The sequence below is a fragment of the Eptatretus burgeri genome, chromosome 2 (genome assembly GCF_056783735.1).
Source record: "Eptatretus burgeri isolate ZD-2024b chromosome 2, Ebu_testis_v1, whole genome shotgun sequence".
Taxonomy (NCBI): Eukaryota; Metazoa; Chordata; class Myxini; order Myxiniformes; family Myxinidae; genus Eptatretus; species Eptatretus burgeri.
Window position 1 is genome coordinate 8,248,128 of NC_140962.1, and position 20,432 is coordinate 8,268,559.

The 20,432-nt window shown below is 42.5% G+C and overlaps 1 protein-coding gene across 4 annotated transcripts in view; it reads right to left on the minus strand.

The window, feature by feature from the left end:
* Positions 1–20,432, minus strand: part of TRIM9 (tripartite motif containing 9) — a 100,475-nt gene that overhangs the window by 54,766 nt on the left and 25,277 nt on the right. For 3 of the 4 annotated variants that reach the window (XM_085862145.1, XM_085862138.1, XM_085862130.1), the window contains exon 5: positions 11,543–11,722. In XM_085862145.1, coding sequence (XP_085718271.1) covers positions 11,543–11,722 — 180 coding nt within the window. Of the gene's footprint in view, positions 1–11,542; positions 11,723–20,432 lie in introns of those variants that run through there. The other variant, XR_015052857.1, reaches the window with a different exon arrangement.

Here is a 20,432-nt window from a genome sequence, read left to right on the forward strand (position 1 = left end):
CCGAGGACATCAATGAAAAAATACTCAGATCAATGACAAAAATCTACCGCAGTGAGCTGAGGATATCATGAAAAGCAACAAACACACAACAAGCAAATTTATCAAAATGATGAAAGATTTGCACTTGATTTTCCCCCAGATATTACATTGCAGCCCGTCTGCAACACCGACTCCCAAAAGATGGCGGTTTGTGGTCGCCACCAACTCAGTGATACATTATTCTGTTTCACTCAAAAAAATATGAATCTGAAATATCTTAAAACATGACAAACTTAAAGGACACTCAGTAGAGTGCATACCTCCGCCACACGATGCTTGATCCAGGAGAACATATTGGGCCAAATACATTTTTGAGATATCATGCTCCATATCGTTTTTGGCTCTATCTCTCAATGGTGAAGAATCATTTTAAAAATTCTAGTAGCCGGAACCCGATCCGGATCTTCACCAAAATCTAATCAGTTCGTCCTTGTCACACACCCAACTATCCACCAAATTTCATCCGAATCTGTCCACAACTTTTTGAGATATGGTGCTAAATATCATTTTTGACACTATCTATCAATAGTGAAGAATCACTTTAAAAATTCTAGTAGCCGGATCCCGATCCGGATGTTCACCAAAATCTAATCAGTTCGTCCTCGTCACACACCCAACTGTCCACCAAATTTCATCCGAATCCGTCCACAACTTTTTGAGATATGGTGCTAAATATCATATTTGGCACTATCTCTCAATAGTGAAGAATCACTTTAAAAATTCTAGTAGCCGGATCCCGATCCGGATGTTCACCAAAATCTAATTAGTTCACCCTTGTCACACACCCAACTGTCCACAACTTTTTGAAATATCCTACACACAAACAAACAAACAAGAAGACGCCGTCGTGCAGAGCACGATACTTGCAAAATCCATGAAACAAATTTGACCTCAAAAATAATTGGTGGTTGAATTAAATGACCAAATATGGAACTCCCCTTCAAATTTCAAGTGAATCAAATGAAAATTGACAATTTTAAAATTTGGCCTTTGTTGATCTTTTGACCTATGTGGACCTACAAAATAATTGATGGTTGAATCCAGTGACCTGAAATATAAATCCTCTTCAAATTTTAAGTCAATCGGATGAAAATTGAGGATTTTAGAAATACCACCGAAGATGTTGACCTTTGGCCTATGCTGACCTTTTGACTTCAACAACAATTGGCTTCTTCCTTATGCCAAACTCTACCATGTGGTGAAGTTTCATGAAGATTGCTTTAAAATTGTGACCTGTAGGTGACAAACAGACAAACAGACAGAATTAAAAAAAAAAAAATCGACTGACCAATAGAGTTGAAAAATCTAGTAGTAACAACTAGAACAAGTAACAATCTAGTAGTAAAAATTTTTGCAAGTAACAAGCTAGAAGGGCACTCGGTCGAGTGCACATCTCCACCAAGTTGATTAGTTTACGTTTTGTATCCCATTAATAGGCCGGATCTGGATTCGGAGATGAACTAAAATTTAATCGGCTTGTTCTTGTTACATAACCAACCCATCCACCAAGTTGCGACCGAATCCGTTCATGAAACTTTTTGAGATATCGTGCGATCTATCGTTTTTAGCCCCATCATTCATTGGTAAAATAAAATAAAAATTACTTTAAAAATTCTCGGATGAGGATCCCCATTCGGATCTTCAACAAAATCTCAATTTTTCCTTGTTACATTCCCAACCTGCGCAGCAAGTTTCCTGCCAATCCGTGCACAACTTTTTGAGACATCGTGCTTTAAATCGTTTTTTGGCCCGATCTCTCAATGGTGAAGAATGAATTTAAAAAAAATTCTGGTAGTCGGATCCAGATCCGGATCTTCACCAAAATCTAATCATTTCGGCCACGTCACGTACCCAAGCTCTTCGCCAAATTTCGTCCGTATCCGTCAAAAACTTTATGAGATATTTTGTTCACGAAAACAAACAAACAGACAGGCAAACAGGGGTGAAAACCTAATTTCCATAAACCTTCGGTGACGGTTGTATAAAGCACAGCATAGCTTTTGCATTTGGACTACATGGCAGGCAGCCATCTACTTGAAAGAGCAGGTCCATTGAAATGCGGCCAAGAGGATGGAACTATTTATTGTTTCCTTTGAGAGCACAATGCTAAGGAAACTGGTGCTTTGTACCGCAGCACCAACAAAGGCCTCAATTTGGCCTGATTGTCCACACATTGCTATTTCATTGACTCCATTAATCACCACTTTCTACCCTACCCCTCCAACTTCCCCCAAAGCTTATTCTAATTCTGCTCTATTCTCTCTCTCTCTCGTGATTTGTCTCGCCATCTCAGGACTGGCCCGCATGCTCCCCTGGCCAGCCATTAGCCTGGATTGGCACTAATTGATCACGTCGTCGGATTCAGAAGCCAGTTGGAAAAAGAGGTCGAACTAGCCGGGAGGCGACGATGGTTCGCGGCCATTGCCACGATAGGTACAATTCAGTTAGTGGAAGCTTTTGAGGAAGCCCTACCATAAAAACCTATCTCTTCCGTCAAAATTGACTAAAATCAAATCGGATTTTTTTTATATGTTGTACTTATGAACATTACGCACAGCTTCTAGGAAATGAAATTGCGAGAAAAAAAAAAAAGAGAAAAATAAATAAATAAATGAATAAATAAAAAGTTCAAGTGGGCGTGCCTCCACCCACAAGGGACGTGGGACGCCCCTCATACAAAAAGACACAACTAGACCATGATATCTAGCTTTTGTCCAAGTTTCATCAAGATCGCATCAAACGTCACGGAGCTATGCTCTGGAGAGAGTCACAAACAAACAAACAAAGACAGACAGACAGACAGACAGACAGACAGACAGACAGACAGACAGACAGACAGACAGACAGACAGACAGACAGACAGACAGACAGACACAACGAAAATAGTGGTCAATGCTGGCACCCGCAAACCAATTCTTTTTCCCTAATAGATACAGTCAACAGCCCACCTGGAAATAAGCACATTGCGGACAGCAAACAAAGAAGGGTAAACAAACCAGGTGTGGGATTTATTGCATTCTCCAGCGCTGGCCTTACGATGCACCATTTTTGTTTATCGATGGAGGAGATGTTCGAAATTAGGTCACAAAACTTCAACGAGTCTTCCTGGTCCCAACGTATTAATAAGACATGACAACCCAATGAAATAAACAGCAAGACATCTCGTCGTCGGGCCATTGATTTTACGCCCATATTTACAAGTAAAGCCATAAATACTTTGGTACAAATGAGCTCATTCCTCAATGGGCATGTGAATTCCGAGAAACTGGATCTATAAATCGATTAAAAAAAAATAGCGCGATCAACTAACAAAACTTCAAAATTACCAAAATAATTAAATAAATCAAAAAAGTTACCAAAACTCCACCACCAGCCAGTGGACACTGAATCTGCAGGTTGCATCTCTTTTTCCAGTGATTCAGAGATTAAGAAAACTGTTGCCTTCCCCACAACCACACGGTCTCCTTCATGTTTCTCGCTCAATACTGAGCATGAGGCCAGACATCAATTCCATTCATTTCAATCAGCCCAATCATTGTTCAGTACATACAAGTCCCTTTTCGTGGTGTCACTCCACAAAGTCTTGAGACGTCCCCTTTTACATTTTCCATTCGCAGGTACCCACTTCATCGCCACGCGAGGGATTATTTCATCACGCTTTCGATGAATATGTCCGACCCATCTCAGTCTCCTCCTCAAAGGCTTGTACGCACCTGCGAGGCTCTCCTATAAATTTCTTCATTTGTTAGTCGATCACAGTAAGTAACCTTCAACATTTTTCTGAGGAACCTCTGTTGAAAAGCATCAAGCTTCTTCATCTGTTCCTCAGTAAGCTGCCAGGTTTCTGCTGTATAAAGCGTTGTCGTAACTACCGCTGCCTCAAATAGTCTCATCTTGAGTTTATGAGAGATTGTTCAATTATTCCAATTATTGTTTAGCTTCCCAAAGGATGATTGTGCTTTTCCAATGCGTTCATTGATTTCTTCCTCAATGAATCCATCGCCAGATATCACACTGCGTAAATATGACAATAATTTCACATTCTGAAGGTTCAGGTTCCAACAAAGACTAGTGTTGGCTTTATGGTAAAGGTGGCTGGCTTAAGATCTTTGAGTCAAGAGTTTGAGCCCTATTGGCCATTGATTTAACAACAGGTGGGGTTGACAGCCTATCCTCCTTCCAAGTTTAGCGAAATGAGTACGAGTGTACTGGTAACAGAGGGCACTGGATCAGCGGCACAGCCGCAGAAAGTGATGCAGCCATATGTTGCACACGACAGCTACCTATGCCTCCAACACACACACACACACACACACACACACACACACACACACACACACACACACACACACACACACACACACACACACACACACAGACACACACACACACACACACACACACACACACACGGTGTTTATAGAAAGCGAACACCCCCTTTCAAATTTTTCACCTTTTGTTGCCTTATAGCCTGGAATAAAATCGCATTAAAAAAAGACGTTTCCCACTTTTACACATCATAACCAATAACTTTGAAGTGAAAAACAAATTCGACGAATTTCAGAAAATTAATTAAAAATACAAAATTAGAATATCTTGGTTGGATAAGTGTCTTATAATAGCAATTGTCAATTCGCTCAGGTGTAATATAACCAATTCCTTTCAAAATCACACACCAAGTTAATTGGCCTCCACCTGTGTTAGATTATATTGATTCTGATTATTTCAGATAAAATCAGCTATTCCTGTAGGTTTCCTATGTTGGGGAGTGCATTTCACAGCAAAGACTCAACCATGAGATTCAAGGAGCGTCAAAAGACCTCTGGGATAAAGTTGTGGAAAGGCAAAGATCAGGCCATGGGTATAAAAATATATTTTGAAGGCCTTGAATATCCCTTGGAGCACAGTCAAGACAATCATTAAGAAGTGGAAGGCGTACGAGGAGGGGATTGAGACCATACTCTGTGCAGAGCGTTGGTGCTGCTTAAGCAGTCTCCTTGGCTGTTGGGCACAATCTTGGATGGGTCGCCACTCCGACACAGTATACCAGCATGCTGACACACCTTTTGCCGACCTCAGAAGGATGACAGGCCGAGTTAACCCCACCTGGTATTATTTCAACAGCTGAGCGGGATTTGAACTCAGGACACTAGGATCCAAAGCCCACCGCCCGAACCATTAAGCCAACACCAGGAAGGCATATGGGACCACCAAGACCCTGGCTTGATCAGGCCTTACCTCCAAACTGGATGACCAAGCAAGGAGGAGACTGATCAGAGAGGCCACCAAGAGGCAAATGGCAACTTTGAAAGAGCTACTTGCCTTTATGGCAAATATTGGTCACTGTGTGCATGTGAAAACAATATCCCAAGCACTCTACAAGTCTGACCTGCACGGTAGGGTGGCAAGAAGGAAGCCATTACTCAAAAAGGCCAACTTTGAGTCCCGTTTGAGGTCTGCAAAAAAACGACTACGGAGATTCTGAAGCCATGTGGCGTAACGTTTTTTTAGTCTGACAAAACCAAGATGGAACGTTTTGGACTAATATAAGGGCAAACGTTACATTTGGCACAAACCCAACGGAGTACATCACCCAAAGAACACCATCCCAACTGTGAAGCATGGTGGTGGCAGCATCTTGTTTTAGGGATGTTTCTCATCAGCAGGGACTGGGGCACTTGTCAGGATAAAAAGGGAAATGGATGGAGCAAAATACAGAAAAATCTTGGAGGAAAACCTGATGCCCTCTGTAAGAAAGCTGAAATTTGGACTTAAGTTCAAGTTTGAGCATAACAACGACCCGAAGCACACAGCCAAAGCTACACTGGAGTGGCTAAGGAACAAAAAGATAAATGTCTTTGAGTGGCCCAATCAGAGCCCTGACCTAAATTCAATCGAAAATCTGTGGCATGTCTTGAAGATTTCTGTCCATCAACGCTTCCCATGCAACTTGACTGATCTTGAACAGTTTAGGACAGAAGAATGGGCAAATATTGCCCAATCAAGGTGTGCAAAGTTGCTAAACACCTATCCCAACACTCACAGCTGTAATTGCTCATAAAAGTGCTTCCACCAAGTATTAACTCGGGGAGGGGTGAACACTTATCCAATTAAGATATTCTAGTTTTATATTTTTAAGAAATTTTCTGAAGTTTGTAGAATTTGTTTTTCACTTGAAAGTTGTGGGTTACGATGTGGAAATAAAGTTGGAAAAAGTCTCGCTTAATGAAATTTAATTCCAGGCGACAAGGCAACAAAAGGTGAAAAATTTGAAATGGGGTTGTAGACTTTCTATAATAATAATAATAATAATAATAATAATAATTGGAACCATACTCTGTACAGAGTGTGTCGGTGCTGCCGAAGCAGTTTCCTGCGCTATTGGGCACAATCCTGGATGGGACCCACTCTGACGCAGGATACTCGAATGGCTCAATTATCCCAGCAAGCTGGTACTCAATTTGCCGACCTCGGAAGGATGACAGGCTGAGTCAACCCCCTGGTGTATTAAACCCCTGCTTGAACTCAGGACCCCTACTTAAACCCCTGGTCAACCCCTGCTTGAATTCAGGACCCTAGGATCCCAAGCCGCTACCCTAACTACGAAGCCAACACCAGGCTTAGACTTTCTATAGGCAATGTATATTCACATACTTCCATACATCCTGTAAGTACATACACCAACTGTTCTCGATTTTCATTCCGGTTCCAGTTGTTGTTGGTTTTGGACATTCAAGTCTCCCATCATGACCTTTATGTCATGATTTGGCACAGAGTCTAGTTTATTGCAACTTGTAAAAGTTATCTTTATCAACCTCATTAGTTGGGGCATAAACCACACAGTGTGGCACATGTTTAATTTTTTAACTCTTCCTTAAGGCTCAAACTCTCTTTACATTTTATTATTTTCCTTTCATCAGTTTCAGAGAAGAGAGAAATGTGGCAGACATGATTGTAAAAATAACTTTTCCATTTTCTTTTGAACATGGGAGCACAGCATGAAACTGCAGGAGAGCCAAGATGAATCCACATTTGTCTCTGAGCTGTCAAGTCTGGTTTTGAATCTCAGCCAACCTATAAACTGTCATCCTGGTGTTTCACATGCAGGATAAGGGATAAATGTATGTACCGTCGCTCATAAGACTTTAAGCTGGAGGACCCTTCTGCCAGTATTAGTCGGTGGGCAGAAAATATCCCACGGTGTCCTTTGCAAAGAATAGATGATGTACTGCCAAGCACATTGACCAACTTCCAATTTTCTGCCCGGACTGCTGGTCACAAGTGGTCTGGTTTTCTTGGAGGTTCCTTGACACCAGGTTACCACTGCTTGCCATCTCTGAGTATGGTTGCTGTATGGGGAGCAGCTTCTGCGCTATAAACAAGTTCACCAAGCCAGTTGTATGTTTCATGTGAAACGGCCTTCTTTTGCTACAAAGGGCGATCAACACAGAAAGTGCAAATTGCGAAAATCCTGCATGACTTTTCTATAAACATACTACTGTATACTATAACAATTACTAGCACTACGAATACAGCTACTTATTTAACGGTTCCATTTGTTTGTACCTTCTTTTGAGGTTGGCCAAGGAACGTTTTCGACCCAAGTCATTCATAAATCGGCTGGTCAGACCTGAAGTTTGCCTGAAGGTGGCAGGAACTTGGATGTTATTTTGGGTGCCAAGCGGTAACTTGTCGACTCTTTGCGAAATATACAGAAGGATCCTTAACGACCATCAACCACACGCGCTGGGAGATGTGTCCTCCGCCTTGACGCCCATCGGAGGGATGGCGCACACACATTGATGTATCGCCGTTCATGCAAAACACCAGGATGACAATTGGTAGCTGGGTCGAGATTTGAACCGAGGCTGGAGAGGTCAGAGGCGGGTGCACATCCCTCTAAGCTACCCTGCCGTAACATATTTCTTTGTTCGATGAGAAATGTCACATGATTTTTTTCACATCAGATTTATTTTTCAATTCATCAACTAATGAGAAGCTGTTCAATATATGGTGATGGTATGATAGCTGCTGCAGAATTCACCATTTCCATTGAGGAATGGCGGTAATTCATATTCTCAGCCGGGTGATTCTGATAAATGCCCAAGCATTCATCATAATTATTTAGCACTGATTTTATCCCACATTTGTCATCTGTTTTCGGGGTTCACAACAGAGATCTTTAAAAAAAAAATAATTAGAGCTATATTTTAGAGGGAATGACCGGATGGTCGTTGAACTAAGCAAAGCAGGAAGAGGTAGGTTCACGAAGAAAATGAACTCAAAAAATTTGGGTAGATTGGAATTTCAATCTCAAGCCAATCTGATTGAATGATCGTCATTGCTTTTAATCCTTACAATTCAAATGTTGTGCTGTCTTAAAAAAAATAGGTCAATTTGAGAAAGTACGGTGCCTTCAGAAAGTATTCACACCCCTGGACTTTTTCACGATTTGTTATAGCCTGAGTTTAAAATGGATTAAATTTAATTTTTTGTCACTGACCGACACAAAATACCCCATAATGTCAAAGTGTCATTTTTTTTTTAATTCTTACAAATTGATTAAAAATTAAAAGCTGAAATGTCTTGCGTCAATCAGTGTTCAACCCCTTTGCTCTGCAACTCCAAATTCAGCTCAGGTGCATCCAATTTCCTTTGTTCATCCTTGAGATGTCTCTACAACTTGATTGTAGTCCACCTGTGGCCAAATCAATTGATTGGACATGATTTAGAAAGAAACACATCTTTCTACATGACGTCCCACAGTTGGCAGTGCATGTCAGAGCAGAAACTCTACCATAAAGTCCAAGTAACTGTCCATATAACTCCAAGATAGAAATGTGAGTAGGCATAGATCTGGGGAAGAGTATAAAACAATTTCTCAAGTGTTGAAAGTTCCAAAGGGCACAGTGAGCTCCATCATTAGGAAATGGAAAGAATATGGAACTACCCAGACTCTTCCTAGAGCTGGCCATCCGACAAAACTGAGCAACTGGACAAGAAGGACCTTGATCAGGGAGGTGAACAAGAACCCAATGACCACTCTGACAGAAGTACAGAGTTCCTTGGCTGAGATGGGAGAACATGTCAGAAGGACAACAGTCTCTGCAGCACTTCACAAATCTCGGCTTTATGAGAGAGTGACCAGATGGAAGCCACTCCTGAGAAAAAGGCACATGACAGCACACCTGGAGTTTGCAAAAAGGTACGTGAAAGACTGAGAGCATGAGGCAAAAGATTCTGTGGTCTGATGAGATGAAAATTTAACTCTGACCTGAGTGCAAAGCACTACGTCTGGTGCAAACTGAGCACAGCTCACCACCCATCTAACACCATCTCTACAGTGAAGCATGGTGGTGGCAGCATCATGATATGGGGATGCTTTTCAGTGGCAAAGACTGGGAGACTTGTAAGGATAGAAGCAACAATGAATGGAGCCAAATACAGGCAAAGTCTTGAGGAGAACCTGCTTCAGAGTATAAAAGACCTTAGACAGTGTGAAGATTTATGTTCCAACAGGACAATGACCCCAAGCATACAGCCAAAGCAACACTGGAATGGCTTTAGAACAAGAACGTGAAAAGTCCTTGAGTGGTTCAGTCAAAGCACAGACTTGAATCCCATTGAGAATCTGTGGAAAGATGTGAAGATTGGTGTTCACCGACGCTCTCCATCCAATTTGACAGAGCTTGAGCAAATCTGGAAGAAATAATGGGAGAAAATCCCCAAATCCAGGTTTGCAAAGCTCATACAGACATCGCACACACCCAAGAAAACTCAAAGCTGTAATCGCTGCCAAAGGCGCTTCTACAAAGTATTGACTCAGTGACCTGAATACTTATGTAAGTTTTGATATTTTTATGTTTCGTTTTCAACAAATTTGTAAAAGTTTCGAAAACCGTGTTTTCACTTTGTCATTTGGGGGTATTTTGTGTGCATCAGCGACAACATTTTTTTTAAATTGAATCCATTTTAGATTCAGACCGTAACACAACAAAATGTGACAAATTCAAGGGGTGTGAATACTTTCTGAAGGCAGTGTATAATCACGAGGTGTCTCGATATTATTTATAGTTTAACATTATTATCATCATCATGATCCAAAACAGCTAATTTCAGTCGACTGCAGGAGGATAGCTTTCCTAACTCATGTTGAAGAAACTTTTGGCATATTCCTCACACTTGGCAAGTGCGGGTTGATGAGCGTCAAGTCAAGAATTTGTAATTTGTTCAGGGTTCCAGCAATAAGTCGACTATTTATTGAAAGACAGCATGAAATATTTAACCTCCACCAGCAACAACTAATGCTCACAGAAGGGTCCCCTCAGCATCACATCCATCCGACGGATGAAACACTCGTTGATGCAATGTGACAGGAAAGTTGGGTTGAGAATCGAACCCAGACTAGAAAGGTCAGAGTCAGGTGCGCCGACTCTTTGCAAAGTCAGGTGCGCAAATTCAGACTGTCAGTTTGTATGTTTGTTTAATCGCTGCTCAAAAAAGGAAGGCCACTGTGTGGTGATGCTTCAGGCAAACCCTAAATTCCTGCATTTTGATCTGCATATGTACATGATGGCACCTTGTGCATTGATGCCAACATGTTTATTCCGGTGTGCAGGTAACCTTACTTTACACATGTTAGTGTGTTTTATATACAGTGTATTTGAATGGCTTACTTCTCAAAAGATCCTTCAACGTTGATGCAAAAGCTTCAAATGGCTTTCCGATAAACATTAGTCAATACCTTCTGGCAGGACAAAATACATAAAAAATATTCTTTTACTCGATAGTAACTCAAAACAGGAATTTACAAACATATTTCAACAATGCAAGTCATGATCCTTGTTTAAACATTCCTACGCAACACTATTCCACTGAAAGGTATCATGAGACCAAGTTGAATTAACAACCTGTGGACAAAGTCTGCTAGGTCCTCAGATTTTGTGGACAAATGGTTCAAGTTTGCTTCGACAAACCATGGCAGAGAAGCTGGATCATGGCCATAAACAACTGCCTCACATGAGGAATTTGTCTTTTCCATAGCATGATGGGAACACAAGCTTCTTCAGGCAAAGTTAAGATGTCAACATCTCATGGTGTGTGTGTGTGTGTGTGTGTGTGTGTGTGTGTGTGTGTGTGTGTGTGTGTGTGTGTGTGTGTGTGTGTGTGTGTGTGTGTGTGTGTGTGTGTGTGTGTGTGTGTGTGTGTGTGTGTGTGTGTGTGTGTGTGTGTGTGTGTGTGTGTGTGTGTGTGTGACCAAAAATTTGTGGCTGTGAAATACACCACTCGCTATCAGCTCACACAGTGATACCCCAAGTCCTTCACCAACCAATATGATTGATGCATAGCATCACCCGATCATGCCAAGGCCCATTTGGACTCCGTTACAGTGGGTTGTGAATGTGTCTTACAATGCTGTTTGAAACTGCAATAATCTTGATAGGCATGGTCGTGCAGCACCAGTGAGTACACGTTTAATTGTTCACATATCTTTATGGAATACCTTGTGCTGTTTGCATACTGCAGAGAGTGGTCGTTGTTCATGCCCCATGTGCAAACCACTTTCATCCAAGCAGAGTGGGCATGTAGCAATGCAACATGTCACACAAAAGCTTGTGGATGTCTCGGCCTCGTGTGTGGGGCAATTTGCATGCTGCAGTTCACGCCAGCTCCCCTGCTGGTTCTACACACCAGGCACACAAGGAAAATCGTGTAACTGAGAATGAGTGTGGAAGAAAGGAGAGCTTTATAGGTGGAATAAATAAGCGTCTCGTTAAGTAAGTGCGAAATGGTAAAATGGAACTGCAAAATGCTCATGTGAACGACCTGCCTCCCATTTATATTTTAGGATGTTGAAAATAAACCGCAAAATTTGAAAGTATTGCCTTGCACAGGCATTCTCTTTTAAAACCATCCCAGTCTCATTTCAAAAGGACACAAAGCACGAAGTCTACCCTCGTACGATGGCCACAAACAATATTTTGTACAAAGCAGACAAAAACAGCTTATGTATGCATGTGTGTGTTTAATATGTATATATATATATATATATATATATATATATATATATATATATATATATATATATATATATATATATATATATATATATACATATACATATATATACATATGTATTGTTATGGATTTCAGAATCCCATCCGACAAATGCATATAAACATCTAGGTCCTCAGACAGTTATTTCCCGAAATGCATGTCCGGGATAGACCCATCCCCATGTCTGGTGGGATTCTAACCTTGATGCGTTGAGAAGGGTCAAGAATAGATTCCCTCTCTTATGGAAAGGTCCTTTTTCTCTTTACGACAGACACATTCATGCATGTGAGATAGTTATTAGGCCAATGGAGGCTCGACACCCGCCTTTTTCCATCGACGTTTGACACCCCGTTCAGCAGCTCTATGGACGCTATGTCGGTCTTTTTCGAATCGGGCTGAACATTGAGGCGATAATTGTTGTTGACGTTTTATGAGCGCTTCACGTTATCAATCGGTAATTCTGGCAAATGGCTGCTTTCTGCCGTTCGTCCAGCACCAGAAACATGGCATCGTAGTCCTGGGATGATCGTGGGACGGGCGGGGTGTCACATGCAACGATGCGCAAATTGGCAGGATGGATTTGGCTGGAGTCTGCTTAAGGCTCTGCCCAGACAGGCCGCCTACAAAGAGGATGAGAGGTCCGTGTTTTTTCCAGTCAGTTGGCGATAGCTGGTTGCGGTTCTGACAGCTTTGAGAGTCAGTTGGTGACAGCTGGGCAATGGCTATCATCATTTGAGGCCCCGCGAGGAGGAGTGATGCAAGCGACATTTTTTAATGATATGATGATGATAGGCTCGGATGATAGGGGAAGGGTTAAAATAGTGCTATATGGCATTAACTCCAAAATGGCTGATGTGTCCCTTACATCACTCCTCTTCGCGGCACCTCATTTCCAGTAAGGCGGCTGTTTCATTCAGTTCCAGTCAGATGGTCGTTTCCTCAGTTCCAGCCCAGATGGCTGCTTAGTCGGTTCCAGTCAGACAATTGGTGAAATGGCAACAGTTGGTGACGGCCTTGCAGCCTTACAGTTTCTCAAAGCGCCTTAGCTTCTCACAGCTTCTCACAGCTGTCCGTCGGTTGTGGCTCCTGATGGTGGGTGATGCTCAAACCGTTAATGCTGGTTCTCCTCGAGACCTGCTCTTGGCGTACTTGATTCTTGCGGGTGACGTCAACTTGCGTTCAAGCCTGTTTGCGAGTGGGTGCACGGCAAGGCACGCTCACACATTTTAGGATGTTATATTTGACGTACGACGACTTCTATTTGGTGAGTGAAACTGGATTTCTCTCTGCCCCTGAATGATCTGCTGGGTACCCTTGTCTCATGTTTAATTGTTAAGTACGGCATAGTGATAAGCATCTGCTCTTTGTCTCTTTTTCTCTCTGTATTTGCTTGCGATTATTTTGATCGATTCGAATTTCCTTATTTTTGCCACACAGAAATAAAAAGTTATTTTTATTTATTTTTTCCTTATGAATAAATTCATTTGTTGACGTTCCAACCTGTCCGTCCTTGTCCTTTCCTTCCATTGTTCCAGCATTGTCCGAACCAAGAGAGATTGGGAGGTAATTCCCAAACTAATTGACCTGTCATAGTCGGAAAGCACCAGCGGTTAAACTTTCAGCCGCCCTAATTAAGATCAAATCAAGACAAGATTGGTGCTTTGCCGAGAGCACGCTCCCTGTTCAGGAAACCACATGACCTCCAGTTAAACGGCAAAATTAGACGGTGGACACTGGAACTCGTGGTTAACCGATTGGCGTTCGTGGTTCTAAAGCAACCCACCATATCACGAAGTTAATTGTGAGCGGTGGCCCCCAGGTCCAGCTCCTCCGCGGACAAACGGGGATTAAACCCACTCATAATACACTTAGTACCCATGGCCGTAACAATATATATGTAAATATATATATATATATATATATATATATATATATATATATATATATATATATTTTGTTACAGATTTCAGAATCCGATCTGATGAATGCATCCACACATCCAGGTCCTCAGACAGTTATTTCCTTAAATGCATGTTCATATTAGCCCCATCCCCATGTCTAATGGGATCTTAAATGTGATGCGTTGAGAAGGGTAAAGGATAGATCCCCTCTCTTATGGGAAGCTTTTTTCTTTACGACAGACACGTTTAAACACATTTCTTTCACGGGCTCTGAAGTCCACCCTCATTTTTCCTCAGCAACATTCTTTCGCGAGCTCCGACGCCCGCCTTTTTTGAGAGCGCACGGGTCGTCATGGTAACCGTGCCCCAGTGGGGCGGGGTGAGCTTGGGGCAGACGGCACCCCACGGAGATGGCCCGGGGATATCAAAATGAGCGAGAGAAAGTGTGAGGTTCGTTCTGTGAGGAGAGACGTTCTGAGATATAAATAAGTGAGGAAAAAATGTGAGGAAAAAGCGAAAGAGGGACGTTCTGAGAGGAGAGAGACATTCTGAGGAGAAAAATTCTGAAGAGAGAAAAAGTCCAGAGAGAAAGAGTGTGAAGAGAAAAAGTCTGAGGAGAAAAAGTGAGGAAAGAAAGGAGGGGAAAAAAAGCGTTCTGAAGAGAAAAAGTCTGAGGAGAAAAAGTCCAGAGAGGAAAAAGCAAAGTGCGAGAGAAGCGACCAAGAAGCGGGTGTCGAACCAGCGCCGAAGAGACAATTCACCCTTCCAGTGCTTCGGAAAGCAAGCATGTGGTGTGCGTGTGGGTGTGAGCAGTGCCACCAACAAGTGAGGCTCGGGTGGATCACCAACACCAGGGTCTAAACCCACGACGGACGATCTCGGTGCCCTCCAGACTTCGACTGGCGTTCAAGGCTGCCCCGCGAGAGGGTGGAAAGCAAAGCTGGGTGCTGGCGACGGATGTGACACGCACGTACGCATTTTCAGGACGTTTTCGCTTCACGGACGACTTTCTGGTGAGCGAGACGATTCTCCCCCTCCCCTCCCCCTGAATGATCTGCTGAGTACACTTGTCTGCGTTTAGCTGTAAGTCAACCCCCGATAAGCATCTTCTCTGTCTCTTTCCTGGCATTTTAATAGATTTTGCTTTGAAATTCATTCTTTATTTACCTCAGCAAATAAAAGGTTCTTTTTATTTATTTATTTTATTATTAATAAATTATTTGTCGATTTCCAACCTGTCCATGTTTGTCCTTTCCTTCTATTTGTCTGGCATTGTTCAAACCGAGATAGACTGGGAGATAATTACCACAGATTTGACCACAAAAATCGTCGGCACGCACCAGCGGTAAAAACGCTCGGCCGCCCTAATTAAAATCTAATCAGACAATATTGGTGCTTTGCTGAGGGCGCGCTCCCCGCTCAGGTAACCATGTGACCTCTAGTTAAACGGAATAATTAGACGGCGGACACTGGAAGTCGTGGTTGACTGGGTGGCGTTCGTAGTTTTAAAACAACCCACCGTACCACAACGTTAATTGTGAGCGGTGGCCCCAGGTCCGGCTCTACCGAGGACAACCGGGGATTAATCCCCGAGTGACAAGCTGGTGTCTGGGTATCCGTGGCCGCAACAATATAAACTCGACCAGTCAAAAGTTTTAGAACACCCCTATTTTTCAGTTTTTACTGAAATTTAAGCAGTTCAAGTCCAGTGAATAACCTGAAATGGTGCAAAGCTAAGCGGTAAACTGCCAGAGATTAAAAAAAAAGAAAAGTTTAGGTTACCAAAAACTGAAAAATGTCCTGTCATTGGTCAACAGGACACGGTGCTATGACATCACCAATGACGTCACAATAAATGTTTTATTTATTTATTATTATTATTTCTTTTGCACAATTGAAAGTTGCCAGGAATATTGTTGGGGACCCGCGGATGTGCCTTTTCAAGGTTTGATATTAATCGGACGAGCGGTTCCCAAGTTATGGCCATTTATTTGTCGACCAATATCTGCGAGAGAGGGGGACGGGAGATGGGGGATGAGAGTGGGGGCGAGAGAGGAGGGGGAGAGAGGAAGGGCGAGACTAGGGGGGAGAGAGGGGGCAAGAGAGGGGGAAAGAGAGAGGAAGGGCGAGACTAGGGGGAAGAGAGGGAGGTGAGAGAGGGGGGCGAGAGAGGTGGGCGAGAGAGGGGGTGAGAGAGGGGGCGAGAGAGGGGGGCGATAGAGGGGGTGAGAGAGGGGGCGAGAGAGGGGGGCGATAGAGGGGGCGAGAGAGGGGGCGAGAGAGGGGCCGAGAGAGGGCTGCACATACTGGCACTCACCTACGGGCCCGCCCCTACGGGCCCGTACTAGTAATGTAAATTTCAGAGTTCTTAAAAAAGACCCGTTTCAGGGAACAAGTAATAGGTTAGCAACTGCAGCTGTTCTGCAGCAATGGAAGTACATTAATCGTTGAAAGTTGATGCAAACAATTCCTACAGGTGTCCCAACTTTTGTTGATTAGTTACAAACCATCTGTCTGCAGAAAAGCAGTGTTGGAACAGACTGTGTTGCTACACCCTCTGAAGCATTATTTGGACAATATTGCACTGCAGGAAGTAGTATAATGCTATCATAATGGCGAGAAAAAGACAATTAACAAAGGAAGTCAGACAGACCAGTATAACCCTTAAAAGTGTTGGTCTTTCCTTTGAGAAATTGCAAAGTAAGCCAAGGTGTCAGTGAGTGCAGTTTCCCACACCATCAAAAGGCACTTGGAAATTGGAGGATACTGACAGGAAGAGGTCTGGCAGACCCAAAGCCACAACACAATCAGAAGACAAGTTTCTGAGAGTCAACAGCTTGTGTGATAGCTGGCTCACAGAACAGCAGCTTCAAGCACAGCTTAACACTGGTCGAAGTAAGGAAGTCTCAGTTTCAACTGTGAAGAGAAGACTTCGAGCTGCAGGTTTGACAGGTCGAGTAGCAGAAAGAAAGCCATTGCTAAGATGGCAAAATAAGAAAAAAAAAGGCTTGCCTGGGCCATGAAGCACCACCAGTGGACTACTGAAAACTGGAAGAAGGTGTTATGGACCAATGAATCAAAATATGAAATCTTTGGTTCATCACGCAGGGTTTTTGTACGCCGTCGAGAAGGCGAAAGGATGGTTCCTCTGTGTGTGACACCAACTGTCAAACATGGAGGAAGCGTGATGATCTGGGGCTCTTTTGCTGGATCCAGAGTCGGCGACTTGCACAGAGTGACTGGCACCCTGAACCAAAAGGGCAACCAGAGCATTTTGCAGCGCCATGCAATACCCTCTGGTCTACGCCTAGTTGGTCAGGTGTTCATCCTACAGCAAGATAATGACCCAAAGCATATCTCCAGGCTATGTTAGAACTACCTTAGAAGGAAAGAACAAGAGGGTAGGCTTCAAATCATGGAATGGCCAGCACAGTCTCCAGACTTAAACCCCATCGAGCTGGTTTGGGATGAACTGGACAGAAGGGTGAAAGCAAAGCAACGCACAAGTGCAACACATTTGTGGGAACTTCTGCAACAGTGTTGGGAAGAACCTTCCGAACAATATTTGATTTCCATTGCAGAAAGAATGCCACGAGTGTGTTCAGCTGATATATCTGCAAAAGGTGGCTACTTTGATGAGTCAAAAATTTAGATTAAATTTTGTTCAACAAAGCAATTCCATTATTTCTTCTTTAATCTGCAAATGTTTATGTGTTCTATGCTTTAATTTCAGAGTACATTGAAACATTAAACTGCTTAAATTTCAGTAAAAACTAGAAAAATGGGGGTGTTCTAAAACTTTTGACCGGTAGAGTATGTGTGGTGTGTGTGTGTGTGTGTGTGTGTGTGTGTGTGTGTGTGTAGATATATATATATATATATATATATATATATATATATATATATATATATATATATATATATATATATATATATATATATATATATATATATATATATATATATATATATATATATATATATATATATATATATATATATATATACATATATATATATACATATATATATATATATATACATATATATATATATATATACATATATATACATACATATATATATATATATACATATATATATATATATATATATATATATATACATATATATATACATATATACACAGGCCCCCCTAACAAACGGACGCAAACGTTGTCAGATGGAATGATAACCCGTCATTCTTGTTACAAAAACAGCTAAAATTGATGAAAAAGCGGCCGAAATTGAAACCAACACAGTAATTACGGTCGCAATAGCAAATATAACCGAAACCAACACGTTTATTCTAAACGCAAGAACGGACAATCCCAAAATAGAAAGGTGGGGAACGGAAGCAACATTGGTTATTTCCGTCGCGAAACGTCCGAGAGCGAAACAAAAGCGGTTCATTCTGGTTACTGTAGTGCGAACAAGATGGCGGATGCAGTTGAACGACCTGTTACGGTATGTAAATTTTTAGTGCTTGTGCCTCGAACATAAATGTAACATAGATAATATATAGTGGGTAGTACCTGATGTAGTTTTAACAATTTATTAAACCGAATTTTGTTGTGACTATAATGTTTGGTTTGCCTGGATTTCGAGCCCCTGAGTGAAGGATCGCTAGTTGTGTATGCCCAGTTCAACATAGGGGATCGTGTATGGGATCTTTTTACAGTTTTTACTTCATATTAACTTTGTTATTTTAATGGAATTTGCAATTTATTATTACTATCAAATTTTACCTATTGCAAACCTCTCGGACTCTCTGGAAAATCCTCTATTTCTCTTTGCTGATGACTCCACCCTCTGCCGTACCATCTGTCATCCCTCAGACCGGCAAGCAGCAGCTTCTTCGCTCACTGCAGATCTGGATAAAATCACAAACTGGTCCAACACGTGGAACATGTCTTTCAATCCAGACAAATCTCACACTCACTATGTCTCTTCGAAAGGACCGTTTAGAAAACCCCCCCATCCACTTTCTCAACAATCCTCTGGAAGAAGTCTTTTCTTTCAAGCTTCTGGGTCTCACTATCTGCCATGACCTTTCCTGGGAAAGTCACATTTCCAACCTCGCCTCAAAAGCCAGTCGCCGACTGGGAATCCTCCATCGTGCAAAGTCCTTCCTCGGCCCTCTTGAGCTCCTGACCACTTACAAAGCTTTTGTCCGTAGCCTGATGGAGTACTGCTCTCCCCTCTGGGCTGGTGCTCCTGCCTCCCACTTTTCTCGGCTTCACGCTGTCGAAACCAGGGCATTTAAGATCATCGGCATCTCCCGCAATGAAGCTGAGTCTTTGGGCCTCTCACTCAATCACCGCAGGTTGGTCGGTGGTCTTTCTGTCTTCTACCGACTCCTCTCCAGCCTTGCCCCCTGCTCTCTCTGCGATTTGTCCCCACCACATTTCCACAGGGCGCTCAAGGTCCGCCAACAACCCCCTTCTGGTAAAACTACCAAAATCACGAATCACTGCTCATCTTCACTCTTTCATTCCTCTTTTTTCCCGCCTTTGGAATAAACTTCCTCACTCTATTCTTTCCCATTCTTCCCTCCAGGCTTTCAAAACAGCTGTTCAACACCACCTCTTATCTTCCCCCATCCAAATCCTCGATCTTTTCTACCCCCGATAATCCACCCAAGCCCACTTCCTTCAATTCTCCTGCTTTCCTTCCTGAAAGTCCCTGTAATGTCCATCTTCTCTTCACCATGTTCCCCGTCCCATCCCCATCCCTCTCCCTTCCACAGTTCACCTAATGTGTCTGTTCCCCACTGTTTTGTCCCTTCCACTCCCGCCCCTCTTGTCTCATGCCTCCTTGCTGTGAGTTGTGTGTTAGCTCTCATACGAGCCTCGACCAAGGTATACAAAAAAAAAAAAAAGGATCAATCGTCACTGATCGCTGCAGCACGGGGGCACGAATTACACGAAATGTCAGCCACACATTAAGTCAAGAGGGCGCATTTATTGCTGCTTGGATAATATCCTGTACCACAAACGGGTTTTCATTAACACACATGATATATTCAAGGCAGACTACGTTAAAGTTAACTTACCATAACTTCAAGAACTTTTCAAGCCGCCATGTTTCCCACGTTATGGTAACCGGAATGAATCGCTTTCGCTTCGGTCTCCGCCGTTTCGCGACGGAAATAACCGATGTTGCTTCCATTCCCCACCGTTCTATTTCGGGATTGACTGTTCTTGTGTCCATCACGACCGTTCTTGCATGTAGAATAAACGTGTTGGTTTCCATTATATCTGCTATTGCGACCGTAATTACTGTGTTGGTTTCAATTTCGGCCACTTTTTCATCAATTTTAGCTGTTTTTGTAACAAGAATGACGGGTTTTCATTCCGTCTGACAACGTTGGCGTCCATTTGTTAGGGGGGCCTGTGTATATATATATATATATATATATATATATATATATAT